The 25,378-nt window shown below is 48.1% G+C and overlaps 1 protein-coding gene across 1 annotated transcript in view; it reads left to right on the top strand.

The window, feature by feature from the left end:
• nxn (nucleoredoxin) overlaps positions 1-25,378 on the top strand; it is a 54,067-nt gene that overhangs the window by 17,341 nt on the left and 11,348 nt on the right. Inside the window, exons 2-3 of the mRNA XM_076282424.1 lie at positions 22,612-22,729; positions 24,678-24,811. Of these exons, the coding sequence (XP_076138539.1) occupies positions 22,612-22,729; positions 24,678-24,811 (252 nt within the window). The remainder of the gene's footprint in view (positions 1-22,611; positions 22,730-24,677; positions 24,812-25,378) is intronic.

Genomic DNA, 25,378 nt, shown 5'->3' with positions numbered 1-25,378 from the left:
GAGGCAGACACACACAGAGACACACTATCAGTCGGGGGGGACGCACACAGATAGGCACAGGCATACACAGTCTGCCTTGAAGCGACCAGTAGGATCACAGAGAAGTGAACTATACAGGATGACACACACACACACACGCACGCACACACACACACACACACACACGCACAAACACACACACACATGCACGCACACACACATGCACACACACACACACACACACACACACACACGCACGCACATGCACATGCACGCAGGAGGAGCTGAACAGAATGAGACCCAGAGACAAAGTGGCAGATGGATTTACACACGGATGTGTGCACAGATATTTTGAGGGTCTTATAAATGGACACGGACAGATTTATAGGCGCTCACTGATTGGTGCACCCCCATACACACGGCAGACAGACAGGTTGATGGACAGCCCTGCTGATAGGAGGTAGAGTGAGACAGACAGGGGTCTCTTAAAGCAAACAGAAACCGAAGCAGAGCTGAGGCCTGCAGAGAGAGAGAAGAGAGAGAGTAGGATAGGGAGAGAGAGAAGAAGAGAGAAGGAGAGAGGGAGCCAGGGAGGCACCTCCTAAAAATAACACCCTCTCTGTTCTAAGGAACGAGGTCATGTGCTCACTTCTTTTTATCTGGATTTCATTCCAGTCATCTTTTTCTCTTTTCTCTTCTCTCTCTTTTTCTTTTCCTCTCTCTTCTCTCTCTTTTGCTCCCTGCTCACTGCTAACTAATTACAGATTCAACATGTGCTCTTGACAATTGTGTGATTAGCTTCCTTCCTTTCTTTGCATAGTGAATATCCAACTACCTCATGTTGACTAAGTGTTCAGAGCATATCAAACAGTTAAAGTGTAAGTCCACACGTGTCTATCAAACAGTTGAATAGTACATGTCCGTCTACTCCAGATGCTATTTCACCGTGATTAGTGCTAAATGAGTCTGCCGATGGAGTCGGAGATGGAACCCAGATATCTTTGCGCGCAGCGGCGTGCATAGCGTGAGCGGTATGTGTCGGGGAGAGCAGGCGAGCGTGTCTGGATTAGGTCCTGCTGGGCCCACTCCAGCCGGCGGGCTCTTTGAATGCGAGAAGGGGGCCGCGGGGCTGGAGGGTTGCGAGGGCAGTGGGGGTTAAGCCTGCGAGCTCGGCCACGGCGCTTTCATGGCCACGAGGGGGTCTGTGAAGTGTGGGCCGCCTGACAGGTGTCAAGGATTAAACCCGCCTTTTTGGATGCAAGCAAATCGCCTTTGTCTCTCTCTTTCTTTCTCTCTCTCTCTCTCTCTCTCCTCTCTCTTTTTCCAATTATTCTTTTTTTTCTCTGCCATTTTTTTGGGGTCGCTGTTGTAGATGCTTACGGGTCGATTAAAAATGTAATTATTCACACATTTATCCGTTTAAGCATTAAATTGGCTCCTTTCTTCTCCTTTGGTGAAGTGATGAGAGTGAACTGGTAATTGCAGATGAAGGGGGGCCTCTGCTAGGCTGGACGGCGGGGGGGGGCGGGATGTCGGGGAGCTCAGCCTGTCCTGGCGGGTGCTAAACTGAGGGTTATTGCGCTAATGCTAAAAGCCAAAAATAATTATTGTTTTAGCATCAATACTTAAACAGAAAGTCTGCCCCTGTGCTGCTGACTAGCCACCATTGCGGCTCAAGAGAAGGGAACTGCTGAGGGAGCGGCTGCCCTGAGCACAGTGGCTACGCAACACGTGTCCGTGTCACTGTGTGTTGAGTCATTGAGTGGTGATGAAGTCTGAAGAGAGGGCGAGGAGGGAAAAAAAGAGAGAGACTGCTGAGTGATGTACCCACATCAAACAAATCCATTATAACACTCACTGTGTATACACTGAGCCGAGGATGGCTACGGCAGCACAGAGCCTCTGGTTACACACACACGGATTTATAAAATGAGTTCATGTCAGTACTCCATGAATATGCTGGCATAACTGTGCCTTGTCCTGGTAGGCAAGTGTATTGTTTTTATTTGTTTTCTGTGTGTGTGTGTGTGTGTGTGTGTGTGTGTGTGTGTGTGTGTGTCTGTCTCAGTATAATGATGTCGAGGAATGTCACAGAGGACTTTCTGGGTAAAGGCTGTTTGTTTCTCTGAGGGGGCAGTGGAGGCTGTGACGTGCTGTGCGTGTGTTTGAGGGGAGAGAGCATTAGCGATAATAAAGTGTCCCCTCGCCCCCCTGGGCTTTCCTCCTCCGGGCGGCCATTTTAAAGCAGCCGTTTATTGTCTGCTGGATGTCTGCTTGTGTGGCTGAGGCCTAAAGCCCACAGTCTAATGAAAACACAATCCCCCTCCGTACTCAGATCCAGAGGAATGCGTTTTATTTGAGGACAGATCCTTTAATTTAATTATGTCCACTTCTCCTTTCCTTTTCTCCCTTTCTATTTTTTTTCTCCCTCTCTCTCGCTCTTTCTTTTGTTCTCCCTTTCTTTTTTTTCTTTCTCTCATTCTTCCTGTCTTTGTTATGAATCATTGACATAAATCTTCCCCTCAGTGCTAAGGATCTTCTGGAGGGAAAGGCGATCTCCAGTGTGATGAGGCAACCCTGCTGGACCTCTGAGTAACTAGCCAGGGTTTTAATTTGAAAAAGATTGTGCCTTGGCTCAGGATCAGGAGGAAGGAGTGTAGAGAGCAGAGGAGCACAGCGGAGAGGAGTGGAGCGGAGGGGAGATCGAGTTGTTTTGATTCATGAGGAACACACCGATTCTCTGCCTGTTCCAGGAAAAAAGGCAGATTCAGATCGTCCATCACTGTGTGCTTGTTTACCCAGTCATAGCTGCATAAACCAAACAAGTCGACACTCCAAATAGTCTGTTCGATGCTGCGAAATAATAAATAAATTCCTCAAGCCCTCCCTCTCACACTCCTGTAAAATATGCTGCGTACACGCTAACCTGGCGAACACTCCTAGGCTTTGCCCCAGGCTGCCAGTGAGAGTCGGAGGCCAGTTAAATAATTAGCCAAGTAGCAGGCTTCAGGATGCAAGTGTAGGATTTCGGTCTCTTATTTTTATCCCCACTGAAGATTGCGGTGCCTCTTGCTAGTGGCTTAATGCGGCCCAGCACTGTGGCAATTAAGCAGAGCTATTTGGAATTAATCAAATCAACAACAAATGACATTTCTTTCACTGATCATGTGTTGATGGGGATGTGCAGAGTGTAGGGAAAGGGACTTCAGTGTTTAAGAAAACAGTATGGTTGTGCAGATTTTCCATTATGTTTTTAGGTTATTCAGACGTTATGATTGGAGATATAACATATTGCGCTGTCTATTGTCTCACTGGGCGTCATTTAGGCTCACCCCAAAACCTTGGGCCCTCTGTGTCGGCAGCATAGTTTCCCACCATAAATGTTTGCATATTGTAAAATCATTGCAGAATAGTAACAAAATAAATCCTGCTCGACAAAAAGCAAATATCCCACAGCTGTTCCCTTGATCCACCCCTCAATTTAATAGTATTGTAAATGATGCTCTGTGAATGCTCTGTGTTCTGCCTCTGAACACATACTTACTCAACAAGCCTGCAGGCTATGCAACACTGTCCCCCTCCCCATGTCACGTATAGCCAAACCTCTCCGAGTCCGCATCATTTGTTTCTCATTTGTGGGAATTCCGCCTGGTTTCTATGGTATGTTCTTTACAAGTTTAAGGGGTCAAAGTAATGTCAGGTGATGGCCACTTCACTGGCGTGCACTTAGATCCATCCATCCTCATTACAAGCCTAACCTAGTTTTATACTTTGGTCCTTTGTAGAGGCTAATGCCGTCTCCTTAAAAGAGCTTGCTCACTCTTGCTCCGTTCACTCTGGTGCAGTTTCAAGAGCCTCCACTCTGAACCTGAGACAATGAGAGTGCAGCAGACAGCACTCTGATTTCTGTCATCAGCTGCGGGGATTTGGTGGTGGTGGGGGGTTTGGTGTCAGGCCCGAAATGAGGGCTTTATGAGGGAGAGCAGAGGGAGCAGCTGATTGGCCGAGGAGGAAATTAAAGTTTTATTGCCAGTCGCTGTTTCTGCTCCGCTGCAAGGGCTGCTGGAGTTTGATGGCAACAAGGCCCCTAAACATGCAAGGCAACATCGGGGACCAAGTGCCGTTACTGCCCCGCGTGGAGCCATAATGAGTAATTACAACTCTAAATGGGTCAGAGGCTTGCTGAGCTGTACTGAAAAAGATGTGGAGAGGAAATGCACTAGTATCATCCAAATATATCTTCTTGCTGCAGCCATGGTTTACTTTCCCAAATGGACAGATTACTAGGATGGAGATTTACGGGGCTGATCACTTGAACTGCCAATAAAATAAAGAAGTAAAGTAAAACTTTAAAGATGCATTTGGTAGTCTTCTTCAAGTGTGTTATAGGCAGCATGCCGAATCTTGAGGGTGGAATGAGAGACAGGGAAGAGGATACAGCCAGAGTGTTTTTAGAACTACACACGTCTCTCATAAAGAAACTGTGTCCAGTTCTTAGTTGAAATAGTGGTGATTTTTTATATACTTTTCACCTTTCACAGGCATCCTCCTCCCAGAGGTGGTCATTAGAACTTAATCCAGTGCTTGTCTTCCTGGTGTTTGTGTTTGATGTAACACCATCATTCTAACAGAGGATAACAATGTGGACTTTTCACACCCCTTTGAAGTGTCATTCTGGTGGTATATGAGGCCCTTAGCCGCAGATGAACTTGATGACCGGCTTGGTATGGTCAGAATGAATATTTGGCTTGGGGGTCCTGTGAGCGAAAGAGATGTTTACGGGCCCACTGATGCCACAGAACACAAAGGAAATCCTGTGGTTCGCTCTTCAGGCCGCAGGCCCTCTGCAAAATGAGAGGGCTTAGCACTGAATGTCTTGCTGAGAGAAGGGTAGCATTTTGCCATGAGAGTTGAGCTAAAATAAACTGAAACCATAGCTGTTATTCCTTCACCTTCAACTGAGCCGGCGCAAATGAGTGTCTTGCAGTAAATGAAATTATGTATTAGAGCTGTTGTCAAAGATATTTCCCTATAGAAGAGAAAAGTAGATAATACATTGGTAATGGATAATACATTTAGTGAGAATGTGAGTTTAGTATGTGAGCAACAGTGAATGGCAGTGAGCCAGCAGGACTGAAACATCTTTGCTCAAGGAAAACTTCCAGATGAGCTAAAGATTCAATCCGGCCAAGTAAATACACTTGGGACTTTCATGGTGTTTCAGCACATTCGTGCCTTTTGTGTTTGTTTGGTGATTTATGTAATGTGATTAATTTGATTCATTTCCAGAATCTGCAGTCCAACCCAGTTCATTCATGTACTTCTGGCGAAGTTAATAGAAGAGAATGACACACAGGCTGTTTTGCGTCGGGTAAACAGGATAAGAAAAGGTAAAGAGGTATGTGTCAGGGTCTCAGGGACTGACACCCAATCTGACATTGTCCCAATTCGAGTCGGACCACCCAGACAGGTTTACTGGGGTACACAAGAGACAAAAACAGTCTCTCTGCTGTTGCCTATCAAGCAAACAAAGGAGGAAACCCTCCTCAGACGTTCTGATACCCAACTACCCCCTGATTCCATTGGCGCACTAAGTCTGCGAAGGGCGACGCATGAATTGAGATTTGTGGAATGGCCCAAGATGATTGACAGCAGGCATTCACAAGAGATCAGCCTGTTCCCGTGGGACTCTCTGAGACTGAAGCAACTGCTATTCTATAGACTTTCCACAGTCTTATTCAGTTGATTCACTGCTATAGTTCACATCTTATACATTCACATTTTGCAATGCTATTTTCTCTCTGTATTTGGAGTATAATTTAACAGGGTAAAATCACTATGTCAGTTTGGTACTGCTGCTTGTATCAGTGGCTAATTCTTGTGCATTCATTAGGATTGCTGTAGTCTGGGGTATACATGATACAAAAAGATTAATAGCAGAAGTAACTATCTGGAGCGTGTTTGGAGTCTGTATTTTTGGATGTGTAAATATTATTTATCAGTAGTAATCTGGCCAAAACTTCAATCCGCACACCACGAGTCCAATGCACAGGAAAGGGATGTTGAACATCTCTGACATCTCTCCACCGCTGAGCTTGAGTTCGGATGTAAACAAAAGCTGAGTTAGAGCAGACGTTATAGCCTGGGTCCTGAACTCTGTTATGTGTCATTGTTTTTTCCTCTTTTCTGCTTTGCGTGGAATGAATTGTTAGGATGTAGTTTGTCTTGTGCAAACCCATAACAAAGAATCAAAAGTTCACTCAACTTTGGTTTTGTATACCTTCTTAAGTGAGTGCAGGAGCAAGTCAGCTGCCTTCCCAGATCTTCCTAGAACACTGAGTCTGCGTCTGCATAACTCTGCTAACTCTAACTTTGTAAACTAAAGCAGTTATCCAAACAAAACAAAAGGATTGCATTGGTTTTTATCAGCCTAAAATCATATGATGAATTTATTATAGTGATATCCAGGAATCACAGGAATAATAGGTATTAAAATAAAAAGTTGAATATTTCAAATGTGGTTGAGATTTTTAAATGTTTGCGGTACCTGTGTGGTAACTCACCATTCGGCTGGCTGGTTGACCATTGGCAGGGAGGTGGTGAGGGTGGCTGTGTCCAGCTGGCACCCCTGCCTGGCACGATGGAACCAGGCCCAGGCGTCACAGCGGGCGTGTTAGCCCTGTCGCGCTATGGTTTCAGCAACACTTCACGCTGGGTGTGTATTAAGCTGTGTGTTTGCGTGCACTGGGCAGTTGTCTTTTGATGGATTTAGAATGCTTTGAAAACAAAGATTTGCCTCCACTTGTTCTACACAAATCCCTCTCATGAAAAAAAAGAGTGTAGAATTATCCATTTCACACGGGCCTATTCTCCGGTTGCAGACTCCTGAGCAGGTGAATATCTCCACTCCTTAAACAAGTTAATTTGCAATGACCTCCTCCTTGCCCCTTCCCCTATGGCTATTGTTTGAGTGATGCAGCCTCCACCTCAACATGCTCCGCAACCTGTAGCAACAATGTGGAGCCGGGCCAGTCTTGTGTTCCGATGTCAGTTTCGCTCGTGTCTGGCGGAAACGTGTGTATTCAGGGAAACGTTACGTGGCGAGGCTGCTCACGAGCATTAGTCGGACTGCCACTCAAAAGCCGGGGAAAGCCAGCAGGAAATGGTAAGTTCACTCAATCCTGTTAATGTGGAACAGTATTTAATTAGATCCGCTTGATGTGAACGGGGCCTCGGTGTCTATGGTAGCTCCTTCCCTTCCTGCTTCCTCTGCTGGTAAAGGCCTTTCCTGGGAGACATGCTTGTGTGGGGTTTTGTGGCGTGGTTATGATTAGGCTAATTATTTTATTCACCGCAGGTTTTAGTATGTGATGTAATATTCATTGTGAACCTTAATAATATGCTTTTGTTCTCTCAGAAAGGATTAACATTCAGACTATCTGGGAAAAATGAGTAGGCTGCTATTACAGGCATGATTTAATGATTTTAAATCATTTAGGACAAAAGATATATTGGTCTCCATTTTAATATTGTATGATTGGTATGGGGTGTTCAGCTCCCTGACACTGCAGATGCTGCAGTGTAAGAATTATTGTCCTGTTTTTATTTTTTGTCCTATTAACATGAAGACCGGCCATTTTGTCAATCCAGCATCACAACCCAAATTTGCCATCGCCACATGGAACTGTAGATGAATTCTCATCAATCCCCCACACCCTCCCCACCCTGCCCACCACAGCCTGTTCCTCCTAGAGAGGCTAAGCAAGCACCCCCCTCCCCCCCCCCTGCTGAATGCAGTGTCACTGGCCATTGTGTTCTCCATGTTCACTGGGCTAACCAGCACACAACACGCTCTGCCTGTCTCTCTCCACCTCCCTGAAATTACACACTGCCGAGAGATGGAGGCGGTGGAAGTGTATCTAATAGCGGCTGGGCTGATTCGCCTCTTCGGCTTCAGCTAGATGGGATGTTCTCTATGTCCCCCACACCCCCCCCCCAGCCTCTATTCATTGTATGTGTGTGCAGACGTGGGTGTGGGTGTATGTCAGTGCTTAGAGGAGGGCGTTAGATTCATGTGTGTGTGTGTGTGTGTGTGTTGCATTGGGCCTGTAATGTGGGGATACAGATTGCTTTTCATGCCCATGTGGGCCAGCTGGGAGAAGCGTGGCAGTATGTTGTCTGCAGGCTGGTGTTAGCTGCTGTTGTCGCTGCTGCTGCTGCTGCAGCTGCTGCAGTGAGTTTAGCTGTGCTGGTTTCCATTTGCAGTGCTACAGCCCACTATGGCACTCTATGGCTGTGAGTGCCCTTGTGGGCAAAGTAGAGGGTGATTAGGACGTCATCTGTCTTTTTTCCTCCCTCTTTTTTTTTTTTACAAAGTGGAGCTCCACGCAGTCATGCTTAAACCCCAGGGTTTCTCATTAACCTCTTTTTTTTGTCTCTCTCTCGCTGTAGCTGAGCTCACACAGCTGCACTGAAAGCCCATGGCTCACGAGGTCTGCACACATCATGGCAGTGTTACACCTCAGAGCAAGCTGAGTTTTTTTTTTTCCCCCCTGCCTTGGCGTTGAGCGCGTGTGTGTTGGGAATGTTGCGGTGCAGGGGAGGGTTTCCGGCGGAGGCAGGCTGAGAAGTGCCGTCGTCGTCCCCAGGAGAGAGCGTGGCGGAGTGGGCCGCGGGGGTGTCGGGGGAGAGAGAGCGCCAGGCCCCGCTCCGAAACAGCGCTGCCTTTTGTGTCTGGCCCCGTTCCTGCCGGTTATTTATAAAACGCGTAAAAGCCGCAGCGCATTCCAGCGCGTCTCCGCTGACAGAGCGCGTACCTCGCCGCTGTGTGTGAGCCTTTGTTTGACGCTCACATTCCTCTCTTTAAGAGGAGGGCGGACTGTTTGCCTGGCTGGCAGAGTCCATCGATAATAATATTGTCCACGCTACAGTGTGTGAAGTTTTAGGTGAAATGTGGCTAGCTGGGTAAGGGGATTACTATTAATAAAAATCAATCAGGAGCTGCACCCTATAATATAAACCCATTTTGTGAAAATTAAAGGGTCACCACATAATCTCCACTAGTTTTTCTTCCCATTTTAATGTCTAGTTGTGTGTTCGTGATGTGTACTTGTGGTCTTTTTTTGTCATGATTTGTAACTCGTGCTCAGTCATTTTGGTGGTAATATGTCGGTGCACGGAATCGGGGCGTTAAGATTCATGGCTGACATGATGGCTGCATCTCTCACTTGTTTTTTTTCCCAAGCACTTGAGCCATGGAAAACTTTAATCACGGTTTCGCTGATTGCACTTGTATAGAAACAGCATGTCTGCAAAAACTTTCCACCGCTCCATCCCACATATTTTGTTTTTTCTAATGGCACTGTTTACAAAACAGCAGTCACACATACCTTACAGCAATTATACAAAGTCTAAATACATCTTCACATCATCACCCACATCTTCCATACTGGGCTTTCAGTGTGTTTAGCTAGGGGGGCATGTCATTCAACCAGTCAAGGGATATTATCCATTTATAATTTATGTACAAGCTGAGTAAATGGAGTTTGCCTGTGCTCGAGCTGTGCTCTTCTTTACCCCTGCCTTTTGGCTCCGGTTGGGCATAAGTTTCCTGTAGCACTGGCCCTACGTGGAGATGCTTGCTGGAGCGGCTCCAGCTGCTGCAACACAGAGTCTCAGCTTTCTCCCCCGAACAAGGCTCCTCTTCTGCAGGCAGGAGAGGACGGGAATCTTTGGCACTGCCAGACAGGAACATGGAAGCCACGGGGCTTTGAGCAGTGTTTATCCGCCTCTGCGTTTTCATTGAAACAATGCAGAGAGCGAGAGAGATGGAGCGAGAGTTACTGAGAGAGAAAGAAAAAAAGAAAGAAAGGTGGAGAGAAGTGAGTTTAAGCTCCGATGAAAATCAATAAGGTGCGTGCAAACGCACCGGTTTCTGACAAAAGCACATCTTGTTCTCTGTTAATACTGTTCCATGTCTCTCTTTTATTTATTTATTTATTTATTTATTTATTTATTTATTTATTTAAAGAAAATGTTTCTGTCGGCACCAGTGCTGATTGTCTGGCTCTTAGGGAGGCATAATTACCGAGCCGGATCACATTTTACCATGGTATTAATACTCCCTCACCTTAAAAAAGTCAGCAACTTATTCAAATCCACAGGACAAAGGGAAAACAGAGCCTTTTCCTCCCTGGAGGTCCATATCAAATGGCATGCCTGTGATCCACTACACGGTAACAGTTCTGATGTCATAGCCCAGAATCAGAGCGGGGAAGTTAGCCGTGTCCGAGAACATGATGCTTTGCCAAAGGGCCGAATCATTGCAGTGGTAGGGAAATGTTGGGCTGCTGCTATGAATTGAGACCAGAGGTTGATTTACTGTGAATGAGGCCAGCGAGTCAACTGAGGACTTATGAAAGAACATTAGAGGGGGGTGATGCTTGGAAAGAGAGACAGAGTGTGTGTGTGTGTGTGTCTCTCTCTCTCTTTCTTTCTTTCTTTCTTTCTCTCTCTCTCTCTCTCTCTCTCTCTCTCTCTCTCTCTCTCTCTCTCTGTGTTTGTGTGTGAGAGAGAAGGAGAGAGAGAAAGATGTGGAGCTAACCTTTGCAATTGGCTCAGATTTGTGTCAAACTTACATAAGCGAGTTTCTTTCTGTTCTTCTCCACCCATCCTCCGTGACAGAGCAGAGTGCGGGGCAGCTCTTAAATGCTGGGCTGCTCCACTGCCTCTGTGATGCCGCGCTTGTGCAGTTATTTCCTCTCCAGCTTTCCCTCTCGGAATTCCCAAGAAAAATTTAATTGGCCATTCAACCTCATGCTGATGTTGCCTCTCCGAGTAAAAGCACTGTCCAGAAAATCGGCCATTTGGTGCCTGGAGCTTATTTCTGAAGTTTACAGGGACATTTTTTGAATCTATCCAGACTCATGTCGCTTGTACAGTTGTCTTCTGGTGCATGGCTTTTCAGGTATCGGTGCAATAATATCCTTAAGCCACTGAGAGCTGTTAGAGGAAGCAGGCGGATGTCTGGGCTTACTGCAGGCGTGCGACCTTTGACCTGTGATCTCTAACCCCTGTGGAAGACCTCATGTCTGCGCTGGCCTGATTGTGGTGCCGGGCACCCTTGGTGTGCAATCCATCTTTGATGTTTGGATTGCTTAAGTGACAGAGGTCTTGTGCCACCACTGGGAATGTAAATACAACTCCACACAGTGGCCATTCCTGCCAGCAGTGGTCAAAGCTCCCATACTTGCACTCTCTCTTTACTCTCTCCATCCATCCATCTCTCTCTCTCTCTCTCTTTCTCTTCCTCATCCCCCTCTCTTTACATGTTGAGAGAGAGAGAGAGAGACCGAGAGAGAGGGCTGACAGTCTTACAAGATGGGAGGTCTTTGAAGTTTAATACTGGTGTTTATGTGAAGGATCTTCCCAGTAACGTTTTCATTGGAGGGAGCTTGAAGAAGGGGGGCTGGATTAGAGGTCACTGACAGACAGATGGAAGGAGCTGCTTTCAAGGCCGTGGTTCTCTTGGGCAGGAGTGCAAGGCCATTGGCTGTGGCCATACATGTCATGTCAGTCAGCTAGTCGACTGGTGAGGGGCGGTGACCCCGAGGAGTCTGCTTCTCAGCTGTTAGTGGGCTTCTTCTCCCTCTAACCAGCACACACACACACACACACACACACACACACACACTCTTCCCAACTACTCCCTATGTTTAATGAGGAAGCCACTAACACATATAAATCTCCCGCTCTTGGAGAAATCAAGTTCACTGCGGCCTGTTTGATTCTCCTTTTTAATTTCAGTACTTTTCTTCTTCTCCCTCTTAATGTGGTTATTTTCTAAAGGGGCTTAGAGAAATGGGGCCAGTGAGTCAGGGATTTTGGTGTGTGTGTGTGTGTGTGTGTGTGTGTTGTGAGGTCTTAAAGCCACAGCTGCTGTGAGAAGCTGTGCCCGTAAGCAGCTCTACAAGCCAGCCAATCCGTTCTTATCTGATTTAATAGCATATTGTTGCGTCAAAGCCGATCTGAGCGACGTGAACGAGAAGATGGGGGGAAGCTAGCATGGCTCATGGTTGGTGTGTGTGTGTGTGTATGTGTGTTTGGGAAGGGGGGTGGTTGTAGATGTAAAATCAGAAGCAGAGCCGACAGCAGCAGCAGCGGCAGCTGAAACAGATGTGCTCTTTAATGAGAGGAGGATGCCGGCTCGCCAGTGTATTAAGATGAGAGCCGCAGAGAGGAGAAACTTCACCTCCGCGTCACTCACACGTCCAGCTGAATATATGAGCTTTAGAAGAGCCATGGCAGCGCCTGAGACAACAGTCATGCGTCAGGTTCAGATGACCAAAACAGACTCTGTGTGTGTGTGTGTGTGTGTGTGTGTGTGTGTGTGTGTGTAACCCCAGTCATGCTGAGATGAAACACCACATAGCCATGCTCCTCTCTGCCTGTTGGTGTGCCATTCAGGTTTATGAAGAAGTCAACCCCCTCTCTCTCCTCCTCCCCAGGGGTGCAATGGAGATTTACGAGGGCCGTCGCAGTGTTGCCCTGGGGATTCCATGACAACACACATGCTTTACAACCCCAAACCCCAGGGATTACAAAAAGACACTAAAAAAGAGCTGAGATTCACTCCGGCCAAGATGGATGGCTACTCGGTGTCGGTTTAGGGTTTTTCATTTCAGGGCTGTGGAGCCACCACCTTGTAATGGAGATAGCATAGTCGCCATGGAAATCTGCCATTAGAAATGCTGGATGGACTCCACACTTTTCCCATTCTTTAATATCCTTGTTGCCAAGATAATTTGCTATGGTTAATGGTCTATTAGTGAGCAGCCATTGGTGTTTTGTTCTCTGGAGAATGTTGAGAATGTTAATTTCCACACAACTTGGAGGAACTCCATTTCGCTGCTCTGCCTCGAAGGCATTAACTAATCAATCCACAACCCACAGAAAACACTGATGGGAATGCGTGATAATGTCACCCCGACAAGAGATTGTATCACTACACACACACACACACACACACACACACACACACACACACACAGAAACACTGGCGTACACGGAGTGTCTTGTGGAATCTAAAAGCGCTGGGGTGTTTTTGAAAGACGGCGTTTATTAGCCATCAAATACGGATGCAGCGGGAGGAGATCTGTGACACGGGGGCAAGCAGACGCCACCTCCCCACAGGCTGGGAAGAAAGGCGGGGTCAACACCAGGTCAGGAGAGGGGGCACGTAGTCGGCAGATGTGCCCACCACTCCACCATCCCCACAGACAGCCCCTAGACTCCCGAGGAAGTCGTCTGCACCCTGGAGCTTAAGCCGTAGTTTCCTTTTAAAAGACTTTTCAACCGTATGCACATCAACAACTCTCTCACACACACACACACACACCAACCATGCTTGAGCTGTAATTCTTTTTTGCAGTGTGCAATGAACACAGTAAGGCAGAACATAACAACAGCAGCAGCAGCTGCAGCACTGCCACCACCACCAAATATGCCTTAAGAATGTGCTTATGAGTGGTATGGGTTTGATGTGTGCTGTTTGGTTGAGTGCTTTTGTCTGCAGGGAAAGATGGGGGGGGCTTATTTTCAGCTGCTTTGCCAGGAACCACTTCATACTGTATTGGATTACCTTTGGGCATGAAGGACTGTGATATGAATTGGCTTTGGCAGGCGCCATAAAGTGTGTGTGTGTGTGTGTGTGTGTGTGTCTGGGGGAGGGGGGTACTCGCTCCTCCCATCCCCAAGCAAGGCTGCCGCCACCGCCGTCATGAACGTGCGATGCCAATCTGAGATGGCCGGCTGTCCCTGGCAGCCCTCAGCCCCAGTCCAACGCCAGTGCCAGCTCTGGCAGCATTCGGACCAGGTGGCAGGTCTCCACACGCTGGACTGCAAAACGCTCCACTCCCTCACCTGGCCCTCCCCTCAGCACAGCCCAGCCACTGGACTCACTCACTCACTCACTCACTCACTCAACTCGAGCTCGCAGTTTCACGCCGCCCACACTCCAGCACTGTGTGCCACGCCGTGACGGCTCTGAGTTTAGCATACACACACCCACACACCCCATCTCTCGTCCCTGGTCTGAGTTTAGCATAGAGCTATGCTGCTAAGTAGGTTTTTTTTTTTAGGTTTGAAAATATTCAGTGTGCAGAGATGAAGCAGAAATGTGGGAGGAACGGTTTATACTTATACTGCACATCATGCAGAACATTGAGTAGGACGTGGGAGACGAGAAGAGAGGAGAGGCCTGTTTTGGTTTTGTGTGGGTTTATGGTAGGCAACCCCCCCCCCCCACACACACACACACACACCCACACACCCCATCTCTGGTCCCTGGCCAAGTCCCCCTAATGGGGGGTGACAAAGCCATCGATGACGAGGCTGCGCAGCTATTGAATGTGAGTCGGGCTGAGTTAATGTGTGGACTGAATGAGCCCCGTCTGGCCCTTTATGTAAACCAGCCCAGCGGCGTGCAACATTGTTGCCATGCAGGCTGACGGGAGAGGGACTGCAACCCGCTGTCAGTGGGGGAGGGGGGGGTATGAGGGGGACCGGGGCGGGTGGGTGGGTAGCCGGAGTGAAGAATGCACCCCCCGCCGAAGCAACCTTTCACACCTCCAAGTGCGGAGGCCCACATGCAAGCTGGGTTTGGGGCGAGACAATACTGCACATATTTCAATCCAGGCCTGCTTTTTAACTCGCTTACAATCCCCCCTCACTTTACTTCTCATTCTATTGCTAAAGGGGGAAAAATCCCGCACAGCAGAGCAGAGCCCAGGCCTGAGAGGGCCCACCATTTTGGATTAATGGGCCTGCCTTGGGAAAGGCGCTTTTGTATGGTGGGACTTAAAGCTTGCGGAACACTTTGCAACCTCCCTCTTTTTCTTCCTTTTCGCACTCTCTTTCTTTCTTTCTTTCTTTCTTTCTTTCTTTCTTTCTGTTCCTTCTCTGGTCAGCTACACCAGCTAAGCTGCTGACACTCTGGCACCTGTTCTCCCCAGCTAAACTGCAAATTTATCGCTGAATTACTGAATTATTAACTAAAAGCCCACAATGCGCTTGCCACTCCGTGACATGTCCTGATGGGGAAGGTTGCCATAGAAACGGGCCCCTGTCTATCGAAAAGCAATTTAGTCTGCATATCGGTGCATGCGAGGACTCCTCTGCCAAGCAGTTTGGGCCAATGAATATTTTAGCGGATAAATATGATCTGGCAATAGCGGTGTGAGTGTCGGAGAATAGTGGGGGCTTGCAGAGATAGCGGAGCGCGAGTGGCTCACGCACAGGGATGCACTGTCCCGCACGTTCAATTACTCTCCGTAATGCGGGTCAGAGATGCGAGGCGCCGTCTGGGACGTTTTGAGGGGCATCTGAACGGGAGACCTGCAACACTCATCAAGAAAAGCTTGGATGAGATGGATTACTTACACACACACACACTCACACACACACACACACACTCTCTCTCTCTCTCTCTCTCTCTCTCTCTCTCTCTCCCTCTGACTCACTCTTTCTTCTCTTTCACACTCACACACACACACACTCACACACACACACACACACACATGCAAACAGGTACATGTCAGGGAATTCTCCAGTGAGGGTGGGTGGGATTTCATCAAACATATACACACAGTCACACTCACATACACACACACACCACACACACACACACACACACCTGCAAAATCTGCAAACTATATAACTATAACCTTCACCTGTATTGCTCTTACTATATTCAGGCCTATATTATACATACAGACCAACACACACACACACACACACACACACACTAATACACACATTATAGGTCTCATAACACTGAAGATATACTGTACATTCCCCATCACACACACACACACACACACACACACAGTCACACAGACAGATGCACTTACTTACAGACACATACACTCACATACACACAAGCGCACACACACATGTGGTGGACCTCTCTAGTGAGGAGGGGTGGGATGTCATCCAAAAGTGCCTCATGTTTTACTTCATGTCATTCCCCACGAGAGGCTTGGTTTCCTTATAGGCGATATGAAGGCCAGAGATTGGTTTCCTTATAGGCGATATGAAGGCCAGAGATTGGTTTCCTTATAGGCGATATGAAGGCCAGAGTTTGGTTTCCTTATAGGCGATATGAAGGCCAGAGTTGGCTAAGCCTCCTCCTTTTATATCCTCTCTAACCAAATACAGGTGTGCAAACATAATCAGATGCAAGAATAATGTGTTAGTGTTTGCTTGTAGACGGATTCCTGTTGTCTCTGAAGTGTAGCGTAACGTTGAATCGCCAGTTTGTCTGTTGTCTAGTTCAGGGCCGGGCTGCTACCCTGGTGACTCTGCTGTCCATCTTTATGGGCCCACCTCAGGCTGCCCGCGGGGCCTATTCTATAAAGGGCTCCTGTAAAAGATGAAGGCCTGGGTGAGCACAACTGACCCAAGACCTGACCCTTCAGAACCCCATGACCCGACTCCCCGCATCACACATACACACACACACACACACACACACACACACACACACACACACACACACACAAGCCACCCTCCCCCGTCAGGTCCAGCAGTGAGATCACTGGAGTCTGGTCTCCTCATCTCTCTCTGAGTCTCGCTGGAGCCAGGACGACTCTTGTCTTTGCCTCTCGTCAAAGTCATCGGACATGACATGGCTTTAATGTGACGTTCCACCAAACAAGCGTTTTTTATAGAGGGGAAACCAAGCTTTTCCAACCCCCCGTTGTAAAATGAGGTTGAGCTGCTCTCCAAAGCTGTATAGGAGGCCATCCCCCACCCCAGTTTACAACTCGGCATGAGACGTATGTCTTAGCTTAAAGTGTAAAATCACTTCAAACTGAGACATACGACTGGGTTTCCTTTCCAAGCAGACTGTGCTCTTTTAAAAAATATGGAACGTATTATTGGCTTTATAGAGCCATGCGCTGTACCAATCAGTGCACATTCACTGTGGCAGTAAATCACTCTGTCGTGAATTTAACTGTTGTCGGTGGGGCATTATTACTGACTGGTTAGCGATCTCGTTATATTCACATCCATGTTTGGAACGGAGCCAGATAGGCTTGTGAAGATGTTGTGATTACAGTTGCAGTTTGAATGAAAGCAGTGAGGTTTACATATGCATGATTTAAATATGTGGCTGGCGTTATATGAGAAACCTCCCAAAGCTTTCTGCAAATTAGAGTTGATGCAGAAACTTCCAGAAAAAATGAAGACTCAGCGTAAAACAAGAGACCTGCTACAGAAAAGCTTCATAGGAGTGCTTGCGTTCTCTACATTGTGCTTGGGGCGAATATCTGTGTGTCTTTGAACAAGCGCTTCCTTTTGGTGATGGCCAAAAATAGTCACTGTGCTGTTTTCATCTTCGTGTTGAAAGGCAACGCGAGCGCTTCTTCCTTGCCAGCAGAACCATGTTACACGCGCTCTTTTGTAGGCCTCGCAGTCCTCTTTGTGAATGACGTGTCGTTGTGAAATCAGGGCTGTGGCTGACTGCGTGTGAGTGTGTGTGTGTGTGTGTGTGTGTTTGTCTTCGCTAGTGCTTTGGCAGAGGTCTGGTGGGCCCGGGGGGGTGGAGGGGGGTTGGGGTGGTGGTGGGTGAAAGCGGATCTGTCGGGGAGTCGGGGCAGGAACAATGAGCGCTGAATGGGCCACTGACTGCAGGAATCTCTTCCACTTGAGATCGCTCAGCAGGGCCCTCCGCTCTGCGGTCAAAGGGACGACAACAGGGCCAGGACCTCAGCGCGAAGGGCAGTTGACTCCTGCCCAGAGCTGGCCCCGATCCGGTTCTGCTGTGGCCTGGAGTTGGCGGCTGCCGAGGGTTTGACTGGGCATTCCACAGACGCACTGGAGTCGGAGGAGTGTGAGTAACAGGATTGGCTGGAAGTCTTCATCAAAGATGGATTTTTCCCCCTCTCTTTTGATAGCGCAGAATCTACACTAGCACAGCAAGGCACAAGGAACACAGGGAACACTGCTTCATTATCTCTGTGTCAGTGAGCTTTATTATCTCTGTGTCAGTGAGCTTCATTATCTCTGTGTCAGTGAGCTTTATTATCTCTGTGTCAGTGAGCTTTATTATCTCTGTGTCAGTGAGCTTTATGTGCAGCTTCTCCTCACGGCTGTTTCCCGAACTGTGAACAGTATAAGCAGTGATTCAGTTATACTTCACGTTCACCAACACAGTTCGGTACATGGTGCTTGTGTGTGTGTGTGTGTGGTGTGTGTGGTGTGTGTGTGTGTGTGTGTGTGTGTGTGTGAAATTAACCTGACTAAGAGGCAGAAACGTCACAACTTCTGACCTCTAGTGCCTCTTTAAATTTGTCCAAGATAACCTCCATAACCTCTCTCCCTCCCTCCTTGCTCTCCCTCTTTCTCACTCTCTCTCCATCTCCCACCCACATCATGTCTTGTGGGCATGTGATGTTGGCATAGTTTGCCCTTTTCCTTTCTATTACCACAACCACAATTTTGTCAAATCCAATTTGAAGCACATGAATCTACATCTAGACATCTTTGGGTGTGGATTTGTGTGTGTGTGTGTGTGTGTGTGTGTGTGTGTGTCTGTGTCTGTTTATGTGTGTGTGTGTGTCTGTGTGTGCGTGTGTGTGCATGTTTGTATTGTGTGTGTGTGTGTGTGGAGGAGAGAAGCTAATGGATTGTTAGTATGGATTTTCTGGCCTGACTCCACTCTGGACCGTTAACTGGCTCCCAGAGTGGGGATATTGGCACTCCTCTCCGGCCGGCGATGAGACAAACCCGGACTCCAGAGAGCTAACGTGTGGTGTGGCGGGAAAGAGAGAGTGAGAGAGAGAGAGAGAAAGAAGGAGAAGAAGAATCAGTGAGCTGGAAAGTCTTCTCTGAAAGTCTCCCCTGACTTTTGTTTTTGCTGGAGTGTTGAAGCCCTAATCAAAGTAATACCCTCTGGTGTCTGGGCCTTATTTGTATTCATTAAAAGCTCCATTAAAATAGAATCTAGGACGTGTCTGCTGACGGAGGCCAAAGTGCTGCTGTCTGTTGCCGTCATATGACTGCAAGCAGCCGTGTGTGCTGTGTGTGTGTGTGTGTGTGTGTGTGTGTGTGTGTGTGTGTGTGTGGAGATGGAGCATGGGAATGATTACATTGACCAATATGGCTTCACATTCCTGCTTGGCTCTTTCCCATGTAATGGAGGGAGCTTTTCTGGTGGTGGTGGTGGGAATTTCTTTTGCTCCAGAGATTCGTGAGTGATGGACATTTTTCTTAGAGATTGAGCAAACATAGACACAATTTTACTTAAGCGCATAAGACTCTTTTGAGAGCTCTTGAAATGATTGAGCTGCCGGCTCGGTGAAGTGGGTAGAGAGAGATATCTCCACACCTCCCAAACATCTCGTGGCCTCACTTTGGCGTCTTGACATCCAGGAGGACGTTAGTGTTGACTGGCCACCTGCAAATCACCATGACTTTTTTTGCAAGTGGCGAAAGCATTGAGAAAGGCAGTGGAGCTGTTTTAAGGGGGGGGGGGAGATGGGGTGATGGAGCATCCGTGATTACAGCCCAGCAATCAGTGATAACAGGAGACGTGCTCCGTGTTCCGCGCGTCCATCTCCACACCGAGTGATTTACTCCCCCCGTGTGCCCCTGTGAAGTGCTGCCAGACGGCTCCGGGGAGATCACACGCACACGCGGTTCAGCACTAAATCATCCGCCGCGAGGAAAGCGAGCGGACTGGGATCCAAGGCCTCCCTTACTACCACTCCACCCAGCCAGCACAGGCAGCCAACGCATGGGGCAGGGTGCCTCCAGAGCCCTGACGGCTCTGGGTGGGGCTGCAACAGGCCGATCAACGCCATCGACAGCTCCACAACCTGAGACACGGGTCATACACGGGGCATGGCTATTGCGTGCTGTTTTATGGATCATCTTTAATCCGAAAGAGTATTGAAGGACAGCTCTTTTCAGTGAGAGATGCCTTTTGGAATAAGACAAGGGAGATGAATTGATTAGGACATTCGGATACGAGCAGTTTGTGAAATAGTTGGTCCTGATTCAGTGTTCACTACTGAGACTATTACAGTTAGCTGCTCTCTATATTTAGACAAATGGTCTTTTAATTGATCCCCACAAGAAAAGGGTTGGTCCAAGTACTGGATATTAGGATTGATTTCAATCAAGCCCTCTCTCCTCCCTACCACTCGACTTCTTCACACGGCTCTTCTACACATTACAAACATCCTTTGCAAAGGATCACAAAGTGGTGCCTTGATGAAAAGTGGAGAAAAGTTGTTTTCCCCACTTTTTTTGAGGCAGCCTCGGCTAACGGCCCAGAGTGAATTTTCCAGAGTGTAAGAGATGTTTTCCAGACTTGGTGCTGATGATGAGCACTCAGGCCTGAGAGAGGGAGAGAGAGAGAGAAGGTGAGGAGGGAGGGGGAGAGAGAGGGTGAGGAGAGGGAGGGAGAATGAGAGATAGGATGAGGAGAGAGGGAGGGAGGGAGAGAGAGAGAGAGAGAGAGAGAGAGAAGGAGAGAGAGCAAACACAGAAGCAAACGGCCGAGCTGTTGACCATGGCCAACCTCGAGGTTTTTGTTGGAGCGGCTTCCTCACGCTGGTGCTCTGAGAGCCCAGAGCTGCTGCTGTCTGCTGTCAGACACACTCTTGGAGGACCTCTGGGGCTTGGGAGGGAGAGAGAGAGTGAGAGATATGGAGAGGGAGGGAGAGAGAGAGTGAGAGATATGGAGAGGGAGGGAGAGAGAGAGTGAGAGATATGGAGAGAGTGAGAGAGAGAGAGATGGAGAGAGAGGGAGAGAGAGAGTGAGAGATATGGAGAGAGAGTGAGAGAGAGAGAGATGGAGAGAGAGGGAGAGAGAGAGTGAGAGATATGGAGAGAGAGTGAGAGAGAGATGGAGAGGGAGATGCAGAGAAAGAAGAGCTGGCTCAGCGGAGGTCTCACTCAAGCGTCACTCTACAGAGGTCATACACAGGAATGATGTTCTGGCAGAACATTACCACATTACACTCATATGCCTCTTGAGCCTTCAAACATTACATAGACATGCACACATGCATACGCTCACTCACACAAACGTGCACACACACACACACCTGCAAAATCTGCAAATTATATAACTATAACCTACACCTGTATTGCTCTTACTATACATTCAGGCGTATATTATACAGACAGACCAACACACACACTAATACATACATTCTAGGTCACATAACACTGAAGATATACTGTACATTCCCCATCATATGCACACACACACACACACACACACACACACACACACACACCCTAACACACACTAAGGGCTGAAGCCGATTCCAGCTGATGTGATGTCATTGTTTTGAGTAGAGTGCAGACAGGAGTGTTAATCAGTCTGAGAGAGGACAGATAGACAGTAATGGAGTTGTCTGGGCTCTGAAGACTATACCCTACTTGCATACACTCCTCATCCACAGCACACACACACACACAGACACTCAATTTCCATTTCCATATATTGTTATTGGCAGCATCTACAGATACATATTTGTACAGTTGGCAGAAAACACATTGACACTGGCCAAGGAATAAAGACAGAGCCATATATTCCACATCCTCGGGCTTGTGATCAGTTAGTACAGTGATAAGTGACTGTGGTCTGCTGTAGCTAAAGTAACAGGAACACGGCACCAGCTAATACTAATGTCTCATGCTGTTGATTTCTATATGGAGCCTTGCTGTTATGAGCCTGGTGCCAGAACTCCTTCCATCATTGCTGTCAAAGTTTGTGAGTGTATCTATGCATGTGCACGTGTGTGTGTGTGTGTGTGTGTGTGTGTGTGTGTGTGTGTGTGTGTGTGTGTGTGTGCTTGTCTGCATGCCGCTTTTTTAATCATGCGCTTGCTGAGCAGAGTGATCCATGCCCTTGGAAATCCGATGGCACCTACAGTTGCACGATTATGGAGACGATGTGACACACAGCTTCTAAGTGCCCCCCCCCCCCCTCCTCCTATTCAGTTCCCCTCCCACCCTCCTATTTTGTTAGCACTGCCGCTTCATGTGCTTTTGTTCGGGAGATGGCAGGGAAGCGAGAGAAAGCACTCCTCTTGAATTTCCTCAGATGTCAGCTCCTTTTAAAGTTTCCTCATCGTCGGACCCCGTGAGGCTGTGTGATTTCAGCCTCTGGGGCCAGACCGCGCCGCCGCTGCTTAATTCAACGCGCCACATTTTCAAGGCCCTTTTAACACATCACAGGGTGGTGGCGGCCCGTGCGCTCACACACACTCGTTTGGTGTCTCATTTGGCACTTTCTCTGGCTTTCAGGAGCGCAATAATAGCGGCGCCTACAGCCCCGAATGGCCGTTTAGGCAGCGGACTTGAAAGGCGGGCCTGTGAGAGCGGAGGATTCTCCGTTCGCCGCGGAGATAAGTGGCGCTATGGCGACTGTTCCCGTTTGCCTTGTTCTCCGCTGCATGCTGTGTTTGGTGTTCCCAGAGGCCTCATGTCCCTCTTTTCTCTTTTTCTCTCTTCCTTTTATTTTCTGCCTCCCCCTCTTCTATCATCCCTCCTCCTCTCACTCTACCCCCCCCCTCTCTCTCTCTCTCTCTCTCTTCTCTCTCTCTGTTGCAGATGAAGCTGTGGAACAAGTACAAGGTGACCAGTATCCCTTCCCTGGTGTTTGTGGATGCGACCACGGGGAAGGTGGTGTGTCGGAACGGCCTGCTGGTGGTGCGAGATGATCCAACAGGTAAGGAACACAAGCCAACAGCTCTATCTCCAGAGCCTTCACCTCCTCTCTGCACTGAAACCCGCCCAGTAACCACCCCAAGCACATCACCAGAGGACATGGCCCCTGTAGTTTGGTTACGGGTAGTTTTGCCGGTAGCTGCTGTCATGCAGAAAGTGCATTAAATCTTTCATTTTATTATTCCAGTCGATTATTTTGTGAGTTGGTGTAAGTGGGACGGATCCTGCTGCCAGCAGTCCCAGCATCCAGTAGAAAATCCAGGAAAATATTTATTTTTATACCGCCTGTTGATTCCATTTTTTTTTTAAGTTTATGTAAGTAGGACTGATCCTGGTCCCAGTCCCCCCACCCCCACCCCACCCCCTCTTTCCCTGCTCTGAGGCTCTGTGAACCCTGTAGTCCCTGATTCTCCACAGCCTAGAGTGACGGTTAGCAAGCACAGACTCACATTCCACGGCTGGTAGAGAGCCTTGTCATCGGCAGCGTAAAATCTCAATATTTTGACATGCAGCTTCTGGAGTCAAATGGAATCTTGCGTTTCGTCACCCCCACCCCCCTCTTTTCTCTTCCTAGTATTCAGGAGCCAGGGCTGGCTGGTTGGTTGGTTGGGGGAGGAAGGGAGAAATGATAATTGCACCGCATCTCTTTGGAGAAGAATGGAATGGGTTTCACAGGAGGGGAGAGAATGACAAGATCTTTCCCCGCATAATGAATTCCAGTCGCACCAGTAACTTGGAATCATCAGCTGCATGAAACATTAAGCTGCTGCACTGCGTTGGTTGGTCAGAGAGAGAGAGAGAGAGAGAGAGAGATAAATGAGCCTCCTTCCCCTTTCTCTTTTTTTTCTGTCATTTATCACCCGTATCATGTGTCTAAAGAATCTTTCTCCCCTGAAGCATTAAGGTGGTACTGCAGCCTGTAAATTACTACTGCAATAAACATGGACAGTCTGTGTGGGCACATCCTCCCTGCTCTGTTATACTCTCCTTGAAGGCATGGAAATCCACTTTTACTATTATGTTTGTTTTCTCTAGCTTCAAGCTATAGTTTCTGAGGAATACTTCAGATGTCTGTTTAATATTCGGCATCATTGGCATCATTAATAGCAGATGCTCATAGAAAGAACAATATCTGGCACTCTCCTGTGCTCTGTAATCTGACTGGGCCATTGTGATTCAGCTGTGTTGAGCAATCAGAGACCTTCCATTGAAATGGACATCCTCATCTGACCATTAGTCTGTACGTGGGAAGAGATGAGTCTAAGCTTTGTCTGGCCAATGCAACCTGAACCACTAATGCGGCTTCCGCTTACAGTACCCTTTTAAGGTCCTATTTGTCTTTCCTAAATCTCCCCAGCATTGAATAACACTGACAGAACTAAAATAATAGTCTATTCAACCTTTATTTATTCTCGGAAGGTCATTGAGGGTAGTCCTCTTTTTCAGTGATGTCGAGATATCTAGGAATAGAGATACACAGCTGGCAGTGTCCTTCAATCTCTTGACGGGAGGGGGGGGGGGGGGGGTAAAAATGAAAAAAGGACACCAGAGAGAGAGCAAAGGGCCCTGAGCTGTCACTGTAACCCCACTTCAGATTGCACATGTGTGTCGGTTGTGCATCTGTTGTGCAGCCTCCCCACGCCCTGCAAGCCCGGGCCGAGCCGGAACACAAAGAGCTGGTGTGATGGCCGCTGTGTGGTTGCAAACGCGCGGATGACAAACACAGGCCCCCATATGCATGTGTTTAATCACTAATCGGCCTGCCAGGAAGGGTGGGGGGTGCTGGGGGGAGGAGAAGGAGTCATAGATCTGCAATGGAGACAGTAATCAGAGCTGCCTTTCTCTCTCTTCTCTTTCTCTCTGTTTGTATCTACCTCCCTCTCTCTCACTCTCTCTCTCCCTCTCTCTCTCTTTCTCTCTCTCTCTCGTGGCCCCCCGTGTCCATTCAGGTCTGGAGTTCCCCTGGGGGCCCAAGCCCTTTGCAGAGGTGGTGGACGGACCCCTGCTCCGGAACAACATGCAGACGACAGACTGCAGCGGCCTGCAGGGCGCCTATGTCGGAGTCTACTTCTCAGCGCACTGGGTAAGGAGTGAGTGTGTATGTGTGTGTGTGTGTGTGTGTGTGTGTGGGGGGGGGGGGGGTTGAGTGTGACTGGAGGCTATTCAAATATCTGAATAAGTAAAGGTTAGTGCGCATCAAGGGGCAATGAATGTAGAGTTGCTGTTTCACTTAAAGCAACCATGCTATCTAGAGCAATTACCAAATTGCTATCTTTCCTGCCGCTCTCCTTTTTTCTGTGTGTGTGTGTGTGTGTGTGTGTGTGTGTGTGTGTGTGTGTGGGTGGGTTTGTATTACAGATTTGAGTGTCTCATACATTACATGCCAGTTCCAGCAAATTCATGACCATCTCCGTGTGAGAGAAAGAGAGGGAGAAATTTGTGTGTGTGTGTGTGTGAGTGAGAAAGAGAAAGAGAGATTAATGAGTTGTCTCTGCTGCCCAGCAGACCAGCCCCCTGGACAAAACATGACGCATTTGCCTCATTTTTTTTCTCTGCTTCTCCTCAGAGCATAAAGAATGAATTCTTACAGACAAGCCACATATGCCAGCACACATATATTTGTGTTTAGCATCTTAACAGCAGACTCTTT

Source organism: Alosa pseudoharengus, unplaced genomic scaffold, assembly GCF_046254945.1.
Source record: "Alosa pseudoharengus isolate Yale_2024_CS ecotype anadromous, Long Island Sound unplaced genomic scaffold, YU_APseudo_1.1 YU_APseudo_1.1_scf_13, whole genome shotgun sequence".
Taxonomy (NCBI): domain Eukaryota; kingdom Metazoa; phylum Chordata; class Actinopteri; order Clupeiformes; family Clupeidae; genus Alosa; species Alosa pseudoharengus.
Note: the sequence above shows the minus strand (reverse complement) of the source record. Positions and strands in the feature narration are given on the sequence as shown.